Source organism: Stenella coeruleoalba (assembly GCF_951394435.1).
Source record: "Stenella coeruleoalba genome assembly, chromosome: X".
In the NCBI taxonomy this organism is placed as follows: domain Eukaryota; kingdom Metazoa; phylum Chordata; class Mammalia; order Artiodactyla; family Delphinidae; genus Stenella; species Stenella coeruleoalba.
Window position 1 is genome coordinate 41,968,974 of NC_137152.1, and position 12,638 is coordinate 41,981,611.

The 12,638-nt window shown below is 44.8% G+C and overlaps 1 protein-coding gene across 4 annotated transcripts in view; it reads right to left on the reverse strand.

The window, feature by feature from the left end:
• Positions 1-4,123: 4,123 nt before the first annotated feature.
• The window catches only part of PHF8 (PHD finger protein 8), a 93,099-nt gene continuing 84,584 nt past the window's right edge, over positions 4,124-12,638 (reverse strand). For 3 of the 4 annotated variants that reach the window (XM_079909802.1, XM_079909801.1, XM_079909803.1), the window contains 3 exons: positions 10,354-10,463; positions 6,319-6,655; positions 4,124-5,368 (listed from right to left, as the gene is read on the reverse strand). In XM_079909802.1, the coding sequence (XP_079765928.1) occupies positions 5,280-5,368; positions 6,319-6,655; positions 10,354-10,463 (536 nt within the window). In that variant the 3' untranslated portion in view covers positions 4,124-5,279. Of the gene's footprint in view, positions 5,369-6,318; positions 6,656-9,171; positions 9,593-10,353; positions 10,464-12,638 lie in introns of those variants that run through there. The other variant, XM_079909804.1, reaches the window with a different exon arrangement.

Sequence of the window (12,638 nt, forward strand, 5' to 3'; positions counted from 1 at the left end):
GACTCCTGACAAGGAAAATATAAAATGGGTATTGTATCTCTCTTATCACATTCATTGGTGAGTGCTGGCATTATGTTGTGGTCCTATAGGAAAGGAGAGCTTTCTTGAGAGTTAAAAAGCTGAAAATGGGGATAGAGGGGTGCAACTTCTATCACTTGGGTTGTATAAGTGGCTGACTCCATGGTTATGCCTCCTGAAAATGGCCTGGAATATCCACCCTTTATGAGATGTAGAAGTCAAGAAAAGGTCAGAATCGACTGCAGAGTTGGGTGAAGACTTCCTTAGGGAAGTGGCATTTGATGGGGCATTAGAAGATAAGATGGTGCCCTCCCCATCCCTCTTTCAGTAACTTCCTCACTCATCTCCCTATCTTCATCTCTCTCCCTCCTAATCCACTCCTATGACTGGCAAGGGGATCTTTTTAAAAAGCAAGTTGGATCATGCCATTTTCTGCTTAAATCCCTTTAATGATTCTCTGTCATTCATGGGATACAGCTATGTCTTTTGACAAACATCAAATTACATATCCTCCATTATCTGAGGTTTTAAAATAAATATTGTGCCTAAAAACTAATCAATTTGGATCATATGCCTTCTCAAACTATACATTCCTTCTTGGAGACTCTGCATATGTTCCCCCAGATGAAAGTTACAGCTGCAGTTATACTAAATTGCCTGTCCTCTATATGCACATGGATTTTTCTTTTTGCCTCCACTTCTGTTTTTATTCATGCTATTGCCTTTGTTTGGAATACTCTTCCCACTGTTCTCTGCCTGACTGGCTAATTAATTTTCATCCTTCAGCTCAAACACCACCCCTGACAGGAAGCCTTGTCTGAACTCCCAGCTTCCCTGGGACAGATTCCCTGACCAGCATCCTGTGCTTGTCTCTATCATCACATTGTACCATATGGTGCTCTTCTCCTCCACTCAGCTTACTGGAGACAAGTGCCATTTCAGTCAACTGGGTGTGAACGGGTTCCTGATGGAAAGGGAGGAGCCTGTGTACTTGAGGCAGGGAACACAATACAGGCAAGCAGAAGTGTGTGTGATGTGTACTCAGGACAGGTCAGGGCTAGAGGATTCAGTATGGGAATTAACAGCATCCAGAAAGTTTAGGAGTGACCATGCATTAGAGGGCTCCATAGGTGAGATCATTCCATCTGATATCAAGACAAGCAATCTCCCCCAAATTACTTGGTTAATCATTGAGAAGGCAGGCTCTTAGTGACAAGTCCTATGCACTTTCCCACTCCATATTGAAAAGAGAGAAGACTGAAGTTGGGTGTTCTTGTTCTCCTTCCATTTGTTAGACAGAAGCCTCTCATCTGCTGGTACCTCCTGCATAAATGAGTAAGGTGACCAAGACTCTAGCTTCTCCTCTAACCTGAGGCTGGTGACAATGCTTTGGCCCCTTACTGGAAAGGGTGGGGTGGGAGTTGGTGACAGAGAGAACCCAGCCCACCATTCCTGCAAGGACTCTAAAATCCCTCCTCTCTTCCCTGTTGCCTCTCTACCAGGAGACACAGTTCCCCCATGCCCCAGACAAGAACCTTCTCTATCCAAATCCTGCCCAATACCAAGATTCACATTGGGAGAGCTGGAGGAGGTCATTTAGCCGGTAGGTGCCAAACCCAGCCAGCCTCACCCCAGAGCCTACAGAAGCAAAATCTCCAGGATGAAGAAATCCTGATTGGGTTCAAACTTCTTTTACAGTGACCCTCAGACAGTAAGCAGCCTGCTGTCGGTCACAGAGTCCAGGTGGTGGTAAATTTGGAACTGAGGCTTCTGACATCACCCCAAGGGCTCTCCTCAGGACACAACTCTCAATGCTACGTCTTGCACACAAGTGCTCAATAAACTTCTGTTGGGTCATTGAGCTGCTGAAATTTTTCTAACATGATGAGAGGAAAGAACATGAATTTTGGCATCAGGGAGATCCTGTTGTGGAAGGCCAGTGGCAAGCTTCAGTCTCCTTCACTGTAAAATAGGGCTAGTAACTATCTCCTGGGGTTGTCAGTGAGAATTAAATGACATATCCTAGGTAAAATCCCTAGCCCAACGCCTGGCACAGAAGAGGCACTTAAATGGTAGTGGTTATCAGTGAGAGGTGCTAGAACAGAGTAATAAGAACACAGACTGTGGAACCAGGTTGGCTCCACAACGTATGATGTGTGATGCCGGAAGTTTCCTTTGCCTGTTTCCTCATCAGTAGCATGAGGATACTGGTGATGATGAAATGAATCAATATACATAGAACACTAAGAGCAGTATCTGGCACAAGGAAATGAGCATGATATGCTAGCTCTAATAATTATATCCCTTGCACTGGCCCTAAACACAGTAATCAAGTTCAGCTTGGAGAAACATGTCAGAGAGAGAGAGAGAGAAGGGGAAGAAAAAATAAAACCCCACAACTTCACATTCACAGAAAGAGGATACAGGTATAGTCAGTAAAAACTGCCCATGGAAGCCATGGAAAGCCTTCCCAACAAACTTGTCAGGCCCCTTTGAATTGTTGCACCCCCTTCTTTTCTGCTCACTATACTTTTGACTGTTTTTGGTGTGTGAACTGTGTCTCTTGTGAGGGCAGGGATCCTGTCCCCTCCCCACCTCAGGCATAAGGCTGTGCACTAGGGAAGAGGTGAGTTGATGAGAGAGACAGAATGTAAAGAGAAGGCAGTACTCCTGGACCCCAACACCCCACCACTCCCACCACCACCAAAAAAAAAAAGAATGCTGAGCAAAGCAATTGCCAAGATAAATCACTTTTATCTCTATAGGAAAGGGAGGATCTAAAAAAAATATATAAATTACATTAGTAACACAACATAAGAAAAAAACGGGGGAAAAAAAACCAACAGAGAAGTCTGTATGATGCTATTCTAACCTGTTTATAAAAAGGCCCTGCATCAGAAATTCACAATCCTACCCACTTCTAAAAATATATTTAGACATGTACAGAAGCGGTGGGCTTGTTTTTAAATTGCTTTTTTGTAAAAATATATTAAAGGTGAATAGAAATCCTCTCTCCCTGCCCCCTATCCAAGCCCCAGCTCTGTGCTGGGGATTGGAGACCAGAGGTAACTCTCTCATCATGTTCTAAACCTTGGTTACAACCACTCCCAACCCCTCCCCAACTCACTTCACTTAGAACCTGAAACATTAAAAAAAAAAAAAGCACACTAGCCTCTTTGGAAAAGCGTAAATCTGAGGGTAAACTTGCTTTTCATTTAAAACACAAAACAACAAACAGCCAGCTCTGAGAGCCCAACTAAATTAAACAGAAACCCAGTCAAATGGAGGTTGGGTTTCAGCTCCACAAAACTTTTAACAAAGAAACAGAAGGGAAAGAGGCCTGGAACCAGGGGGGATATGCTAGCAATTTAGCTGCCTTTGAAGGATCAAGGGGAGGGGGGTGTTAATGGGCAGAAGGGCTGGGGTCCTGGTCTTGGTTACAGCAGTCAGGGCCTAGTCAGGCAGTTGCCTACACAGGGACACAGGCTGCCCTCCTTCCCTCCCCTCACTACCCTCTGTTGCTTTGAAATCCCCAAGAAAAGCAAAGCTGGGCAGAAACAGAGGGAAGGGGAGTGGGAACCTCACGTGCTAAGGGGGAGGTAGCCAGGCTTTTTTGCCTTTGGTGTGAATAGATGGAGGACTGCTTGGCCCCTGGGGCCCCCAAGATAGGAAAAGGAAATGGGGCTAAGGGACCCCTGATTCCAAGGAAGGAGAGTAGATGGGCTGTGGAGAAAAGAAAGACAAACTGGAGACACGAAGACAACCAGGGAAGCCTCACATATTCCCTGTGGCCTGCACAGTAGCTGTTAAGTTCCCCAGAAGCACTGAGAAAACTGAGGTGAAGTTAAAGTGGGGGGTAGAAGACAATGAAGCACTCCACTTGGGCAGTGCCGAAATGGAGAGAGGGAGACATTCTCCATCCAGTCCAGGTCACCAGGGAGGCAAGACAGGTGGGAGGTGGAGGGAGCTGGGGGAGGGTGAGGGAGGGGGTGGGCACTGTCTGGACAATAGAAACATTCACAAAGGGAAGAGGGGGTGGGAGGTTCAGATGATCTGCTCCTTTACAGGTGGGCATCTCCGCTCCTAGGCTCGGGCTCCCCCCACATCAGCACTCTGCTTGAGCGTCCACCTGACATCTGGGAGTGTAAAGGTCCAGGAGTGAAGATGTGAGTTCTGAAGTCTTCTTCAGACCAAGACCTCAAGGTGGGGAGAGAAGCAGGGAGGCTCCTGATGGAGAACCTGGGGTGAGCTGTCCTGCCACATCCTCTCCAGAAGGTCCAGGCTGTGCTCTGTGGTACGGGTGAAGGGATCAGGCCGTAGAGCAAGGGCTATCTGCTTCAGTGGCAGATGCTTTCAAGGCGTTTGGGAGATGGTTTTTGCATCCTGGGGCCCAGCCAAAGCTATGTGGATAATGTTCTGCAGGACCTCAAACTCTAGGCAAATCCCTGGAGCTCACCCTGGGAGAGGTGGCTTCGTCTGTAGCCACCCAAAAGTAGTTTCCTCCAATGGGCTACAAAGTCTCGGTCAAAGTCTTGGGTGTTGGTCCTCTCCCCACCTTGAGAAGTGACAGGAATCTCTCTTCCTCCCGAGGATGAATGAAGTCAGCCCATGGCCTTTCTAGGCCACTCTGGAAATGGCCCACGGTGGCGCAGCAAGAAGACTCTGGGCCCTCCTCTTTATTTCCATGAAGCATTTGGCAAGAGGGGGCAGAGGCCAGAGCCTTCTCCCAGGAACGAGTCTTGAGTGGGACACATCCATTGGGCTAAGAGGAGGCAGGAGAATGGGCAGAGGTGGGCAGGCTTCTGGAGACAGGGATGGAGCCACAGAAAGTGTTGAGCACTGGGCCTCCCACTTCATGACCAGGGAAATACCGAGGGGCCCAGGCTCTCCTCATGCCTCTCCTCGTCCTGCTTTCCAGCTTTAAGTGGGGATGACAGTAAAGGGCAGACAAAGCTGGTGAAAGGGAAATGGATTGGGGCAGCAGAAAAGAGGGCTCTAGTCAGCTGGAAACCTCTCCCATTTACTGGCTACTCAGAGATATGCAAAAGGCAGGCAGGATGCTCCAGTGGAAGTGGGGAAGGGAGTTGAGGGAGTAGGTGAAGGGGCCCATGGGAGAGTCCGTGCCTTTGGTCAGTTCCAAGAAAGCAGGACAATGCGCCTCAGCACCTTGTCCGGGGCAGGCAGGATCCAGGAGTGCCCCGAGAATTGACAACGGAGAAGGCAGTGGGGGTGAAGGGGTGAGGGGTAGGACACAAAGGGGATCACAGAAGCAGTTTGCCATTTCTGTGGATTTTCAGGATACGGCCGAGTCTCTGCTTTGCTGTAGCCAGGCCCTTTTTGGGACGCTTTCCTGTGGGGGAAGGGAGAGGTAAGCAAAGGGTATGGCAAGGGTGCCAGCAGCAGCTCCAGCACCAACTGTCCTTGGGCCACCCCCCTCCTCTGTTCCTCTGCCCACAGTCTCCCCATCCTTATGCCTGGCTCCAGGACCATCTTGGGCCAAGAGGCCCTCCTTAACTACTCCAATCCAACACCACATGCTTTGGCTCTTCCTCCTATGACCTCCTGCAGTGGCTACAGACTCCCTGGTTACTCTGTCTGGTTACTTTTCCCCACTGATTTCTTTGGTCCCAATCATTTTCCTTCCTAACTTCTGCAAGGTGATTGTGCCTCTCCATCTTCTTATCCTGCCCACCAGGATTGAACAAGTGCCTGGTTAGTGATTATAGCTCAGTGTCCCTGAAGTTGCCACTCCCAGGGCCTTGTTTCATTAGAAACCCCATCCTCATCATCCCAATGCCGCACCAATCTCATCACCCTTGAGCTGCGTACTCTAGGGACTGGGCTTTCAGAGCCAAAGTGAGGAAAAGGAGGGCTTGAGCCCTCCCCGCTTCCTCTTTCCCCACATCAAATCACCTCATCACCACATCACCACATCAATCACGTGTCCCATGTGACCTCCTCCATATTTGATCAATTTATCCCCTCCTTCATTCCCTCTGCCAGAGCCCTAGCCTCTCTTCACTGCAGCCTGGACTTGTGTATGTGTCTCCTTCCTAGACTTCCCACCTTCAACCCACCCTCCACTCTGGCCTACCGGAAGGATCTTCCCAAACCCACATCTGGGTTTGTCTCTGCTTAACACTAGTCAATGTCTCTTCATGGCCTATGAGGTCAAGTCCAAGTATCTTAGGTTGCCCATCACTGTCCCTCCCAGGTGTTCTCATTTACCAGAATGCTTAAGGGTTTGAAGCCAGTGACTCTAAGATCCTTCTCAGTTCTACAACCATATGGCAGTCATACCTGGTCCTGTTTGATTGCTCTGGGAGCCAACTGAAGGGCGCCGCTGGGTCAAGAAGACACCAGGGGCCATGGGTGTGGTGCTGCGGTTTGCCTGGGCCATGCCAAAGGCGTTGGGACGAGCAGTATACTCATGGTCAGCAAGACTTCCTGAGAGGGCCTCTTGTTTAGGCTCAGGGGGAGGCAGGGGTGAGGAGGAGGTGAGAAGTTGGGGTGTAGTGGCCAGAGTTGGGCCTGGTACTGCCACGCTGAGATTAGGCTCTTGAGGGCGAGGCTGTTCTACCTCCTTCAACAAAGGCTTCTTCTTGATATATTTCTTCTTTTGGGCCTTCTGTAGCTCCTGAAACACAAGCCAAATGGGAGGGGAGAATTTAGGAGTGAAGAAAAGAGAAGAAAATTTCCCAGAAAGGAATCTAGACGGTGGTCAGTGTGGTTCTACAACCTGCCCCTACTCCAAGCTTAGCCTGGATATATGTACACACAACACACAGGCCTTCCAATACCTCAGGTCCTTTGGTATCAACCATTCTTAAGTCAACACTGCTACTAACCAGTACAGTGGCAACAGAAGGGTAAATGAGTTCAGAGACTTGGGTTTTGGTCCTAGAATTGCCACTTATGAGGTGAACCATGGACATGACTAATAATAATAGCTAAATTTACACCAGCAGCTGAGGCACTTTATATGTTTGACCTCATTTACTCCTTAGAACAGCCCTGAGAAGGAAAATCCCTCAGTTTACAGATGAGAAAACTGAGGTACAGGGATATTAAGAAACATGAGCCCAAAGCCTCACAGCTGAACAGTTGTTGGGTTCAGGATTCAACTAGGTCTATGTGAACACCCACCCTGCACAATTCTCAAAATGGGACATCTGCGAGTGAAAGAGTAGCAGCTTTGGAATGAGATAAACTTGGGTTCAAATCTAGGCTTGTGCTCCCTAAGTTGGATGACCTTGGTCAAGTTACTAACCTTTCTGAAATTCAATTGCCTCATCTGTAAAATGGGCAAAACAATAGCTGGTTTTCAGGGCTGCTGGAAAGATTAAATAATGACATAAAACACATAGCACATAGTAGGTACTCAACAAATGAGAAACTATTATTCTATCTTCGTCTCTTACAATGGTTTCTCTTCTTCTTGCTGGTCTTTTCTTTTAATAGAGGACAGTCTTCCAGGTCACTGGATCTTAAAATCTCAGTTTTGGATGGGAGGGATGAATAAGGAGTTGTGTCACTTCTCACAATATCTTGGATTTCATCCATCCATTGCTCTATGAATATACTATCCACTGTGTAGTGGGTACCTTTATAGTGGGCACCTGGACCCCTGAGAACCTGGAAAGGTGGTGCTGAGAGCATGTGAACGACTTCACCTTCTGAAATGCTACACAGCCACAGAGACCAACTCAGTGATTACATTTCTTTGCCTTCTCTTGGCAACACAGGCCTACTCCTGCCTTCGGAAGATCTGACAGGCTGTGGCTACCTTAGGAATTTTTGTGGGACGAGAATAATAATATTAGTAATATATGCCAGGCACTGTTCTATAATTTAACTCATTTAATACTCCTATGAAGCATGAGAAAAAAAGAATTATAATTCCATTTTTATGAGAAGAAACTGGCACAGAGAGGTTAAGTCACTTTCCTAAGGTTATAGGAACAGTAAGTGGCCAAGCTGCGATTCAGACCCAAGCCATCTGTCTTCAGAGTCTCTTTTATCAGCCAAAATACTTGTTACTCCATCCATACCAAGAACTGCATTTCTGCCCCCATTTCTCTCATCTGAATCCAGAAATTATCTCTTCATACCTAGATCACATAGTTTAAAATTTTCTACCTTTGTTGCCAATCTCCCTTTCATATACATCATCCAGATTCCCCCCACAGAAGACTAGACTATCTTATGACAGGGCCACTTTCACCTTATCTCAAAAGGCCATCAGCAAGTCCCCACCCAAGTTCAGACTCCCTGGCCTGACATTTATGGTCATCCATCGTCTGGCCACTTATACCTAGCCAACCTGTAGTGATAATGATGAAAAGCTAATGTGTCTACAGTACTTACCGTGTGGCAAGTGCTGTTCTCAGAGCTTTTACATATATTACCTCATCTAATCCTCAGACAGAGTCTATGAGGAAACTGAGGCACAGAGAAATTAAGTAACTTGCTCAAGTGGGAGGGAGAAGATTTGAACTCAGGCAGGCTGGCTCCAGAATTCATTTTTTAACCTCTATTTATCTTACTCCATTCCCCAACAAGAAGCCTCCAATCCAAAAAGATCTGTTCATTCTTTTATTCATTCATTCATTCACTCAACCAACAATGACTAAACACATGCTTAACATAGTAGGGATACCAAGTCAAATTAGATATGTCTTCACCCTTGAGGCCCTTACAGTTTAATAAGGAACAAAGAAAAGTACACTTATGATTGTAAGTACCATGAGAATGCTATGGAAGCACAGAAGGCCACTGAAATAAACTGGTGGTGGATGGTGTGAAGGGGTGTTAGGTAAAGGCATCTGAGAGGGCATGATTCCCAATGGGCAGAGGGAACGGTTTGTGCAAAGGCACAGAGGCATGAGACAGTCTGATACATTGAATGAACAATGAGTACCGTAATGCAATAGTATGAGTGGTGTAAAGGGCATGCATGAAGGGTTGACACAAGGTCAGGGAGGAGAGGTAACCAGAGGGCAAATCAAGAGGGCCTTGTGTGCTTACGAAGGAATCCCCTTCTCCTGGAATGCCTCCCTTTCCCCTCCAAAAGCTTAGCCTGCAAAACCCTTCCCAATTTCAAATCTCTTCTTTGAGGTCATCTCTGATCAACTCCACAGAAGTGAGCTCCACAGAAGGCACTAAGAGTAGTTTTCAAACCTTTAATTAATTTGTTCATTTAAAGCAGTCAAACTTCCTTTTTTTTACAAATTACATCTTACATGGCACTAGGATATACATAATAGAGAAAAGTTCTGGACAAAGAATGGCCGCCTGTACTGGTTGGTCTCTGCTGGCTTCCATCAATAGCCTCCAAAACATTTCTAAACTCTGGAACTCCACAGAACATCATATGAAAAACATCATTCTATTAAATTTTATTTAAATAGGATGTAATTACTGAATTATATAAACATTTAACTATTTCACTTTATTTTAATAGCAAGTAACATGAAATCTGAAGTTAGAGGATATGAGTTTGAATCTTGTCTCCTCCATTTACTGGCTGTATTATCCTGGACTAGTCACTTAAAGAGAGCCTCATTTTCTTCACCTGTAAAATGATGAAAATATTACCTATTGAAAAGGGTTATTGAGCAGATTACATGAGACACATGGAAGCACCTAACATAAAGCAGATGCTCAATAAATGCTCTAAGCTATAGGATGTGGCATGAGGATCTAAGGGGATACTGATAAGGAGAGAACCACAAGATTCACTTCCAACTGCTCTCAGGGTTGCCAAGCACATTTAAGAACTTTGAAAACTATAACATGCTAGGAAGTTAACTTGATTCTAGGACAAAAATTAGTGGGTGAAGTTTTCTTGGGAAGCATGGGGTGAAGATCAGGCAAAGTATTTGGTACAGAGGACAAGAAAAGCCTCTCTCCGAAAAAACCAAATTCCGATACAGATGAGAGACTGAGAAACTGAGTGTACTCAACTGAGTCACCTCCTTGGAGCTTCATCTGAAGACAAGAGCTCTCACCCAAGGACAGACTTGGTCCTTCCCATCTGAGAGGTTTTCACACACCCAGAAAGGCAAGTGATATTTTCAAGGGCTTTTCTCTGGCCCCCTATTTTCTTTCATCCTAAATCATTTCAACGGTGTGCTCTGTGGAAGTAGCTTGTCACTGAGTTGGTATATGTAGGATATAGGAGGGAGCTGGGATACTGCCATGGATAAAGATCACAAGTTACCCACTTCCCAATGAGACAATGGTAAGATCCTGTCAGCCTGGAGGTCTGAGTTTTGAGGCTCCAAATCAAACTGGAATCAGTGGCAGGGCCATTGCCTGAGTGTCAGCACTTACCTGCTGGGCCAACTTTGCAGCTGCTGCAGCCAAGCCTGTCTCAATGGAAGCTACCCGAGTCCCCTCACGCACAGGACGGTCCTGCTTTGGTAGAGTTGGGGTCACACGGGCTGCAGAAGGAACAGAATGAAGACATTTATCTGAATGACAATCATATTCCCTACCTCTGAGCCCCCCAAAGGTGGTCTCATTGGTTTTCCTGCTTCGAGCTTTTTACAAAGCCAGATTTTGCTTCCCATTGGGTAAAAAGCTAATTCACAAATGCCCAAGGTACACAAAGCACACACTGATTAAAAGATAAAAGTTAATTTCCCTGAATTGGCATGTAAAGTTGTCCATGTTCTACTCCCTACCTACCTCCCCAACCTTATTTCCATTCCCATATCCTCAGCTTCTCCAGACAGAATGGCTTCCTTATTACACCTCCAGAACATGTACAGCTCATCCTCTCTCCCTGTGCCTTCATCCTCATCATCTACACTGCCTGGAGTACCCTCTTCCCTTTTTTCCACCTCTTTAAAACCTGTCCATTATTCAAAAGTAAGCTGAAATCAATCTTCTGTGCAAAACGGCTAGGACCTCTTTGGCTCACACTGAACCCTCCCCTCCCCTGAACTTAGGTACAAGTCACTTAATACATAGCACATACTATCCTGTCTCATTCCCTAATGCTGATGTGTGTTAATCTATCTAATAACCAGGCTATGAGTTCCTAAAGAAGATCACCTTCTTGTATAACCTTTTTATATAATGCCTTAACAATCTTGAATCAAAAAAGTTACTCATCCCACATTTTACATAGGAAGTGTATTTCAGGATAACCAAACAGCCCCAGATGATGAGGGAAAGCTGTTCTTTACAGACGAATGCCAGCTAATAAATGTAAAAGGAATGACAAAATTAGAAAATCACACGTTTGTAAGCCCTAATGAAATAACTGATTCTAGGGAATTGTATATTCACACAGTACCAAAGTATTATCTCACAGATGACTTGCTAGTCTTGAGAAAAAAAAAACTAACCTTACAATGATGAGATCAGGGGATCACCCCTTATTGTCACTAACAGAAAGATGGCCAACTTCATGCACCTCCTAATGCAATTCAATAGGAAATCTACAGCATTACCTGGGAAGTAGTTTTGCCAAGACCTAACATCAAGTAAGCAGTTCATATTACTTCCAGTTTTTAGGAAACAGAAATAAAAAAAAAAAAGTTAAATGACACCGAGGGCAAACAGTCATCCTATAAGATAACTGGCCTGGTTTCTTTAAAAACACAATGTCACAAAGAAGCAAACAAACAAATCTAGAAGGTGGGATGTGCTAAAGGACAATTATACTAGTTTTTATAACAAATCAACAGCATCAAACAAAAAAGGATTTCTCTAGATTAAGAGATATTCAAAAAACGTGATAGCCAAATGCCATATGGACCCTGTTCAGATCCTGATTTAAACAAATCCACTATGAAAATGCCTTTTCTTGTTAGACAATTAAGGAAATTTGATTATGGACTTAGTATTAGATAACATCAAGGAATTATCAATTTATTATTAATTTTGTTATGTATGATGACAGGACAGTGGTTATGTGAGAAAATGTATACTTTAGAGATGCATACTGAAGTACATGGTGGGGTGGGGAGGGAATGACACTATCTGGGATTTGCTTTAGACAGTTTTTAAAAAAAGAAGAAAGTTATAGATGAATCAAATATGGCAAAATCTTTACAACTGTTGATTCTCATTGGTGAGTGTATGGGATTTTACTCTTTTTAATTAATGAAAAAAGTCAATGTTACAGGAAAAAAAGAGGTGGTGGTGGTATCTGACCTAGATTTAAAGATTCCTTGGTTGGTTAGCTATTGTTATTGCTATAAAGGAGACTTTCTGTATAAGCAGTATGCAGATTTTAGAACAGGCAATTCAGGAGGTTGAAGTCCTTTCTTTAAAGGTGGTATTGATATTTTACTTGTTTAAAAAGTGATCTGAAGCAAATCTAGCAAAAATGTTAACGCACAATTTTCAGTCATGGATTCTTGGGTATATTTTATATCGTTCTCCATAGTTTTGTGTGTGTGGTGGCTTTAAAACATGGCCCCAAATTCTTTGACATTTTTCCTATTAATAGGTGGGGTCTATGTTCCCTCCTGTTGAACCTAAGCAGGATCATTTGTAGCCTATAGAATGTGACAGAAGTGACACTGCATGACTTCTGAGGCTAGGTCAGAAAAGGCAACTTTAGTTTCTGCACTGCTTCCTGGAACACTCACACTTAGAGCCCT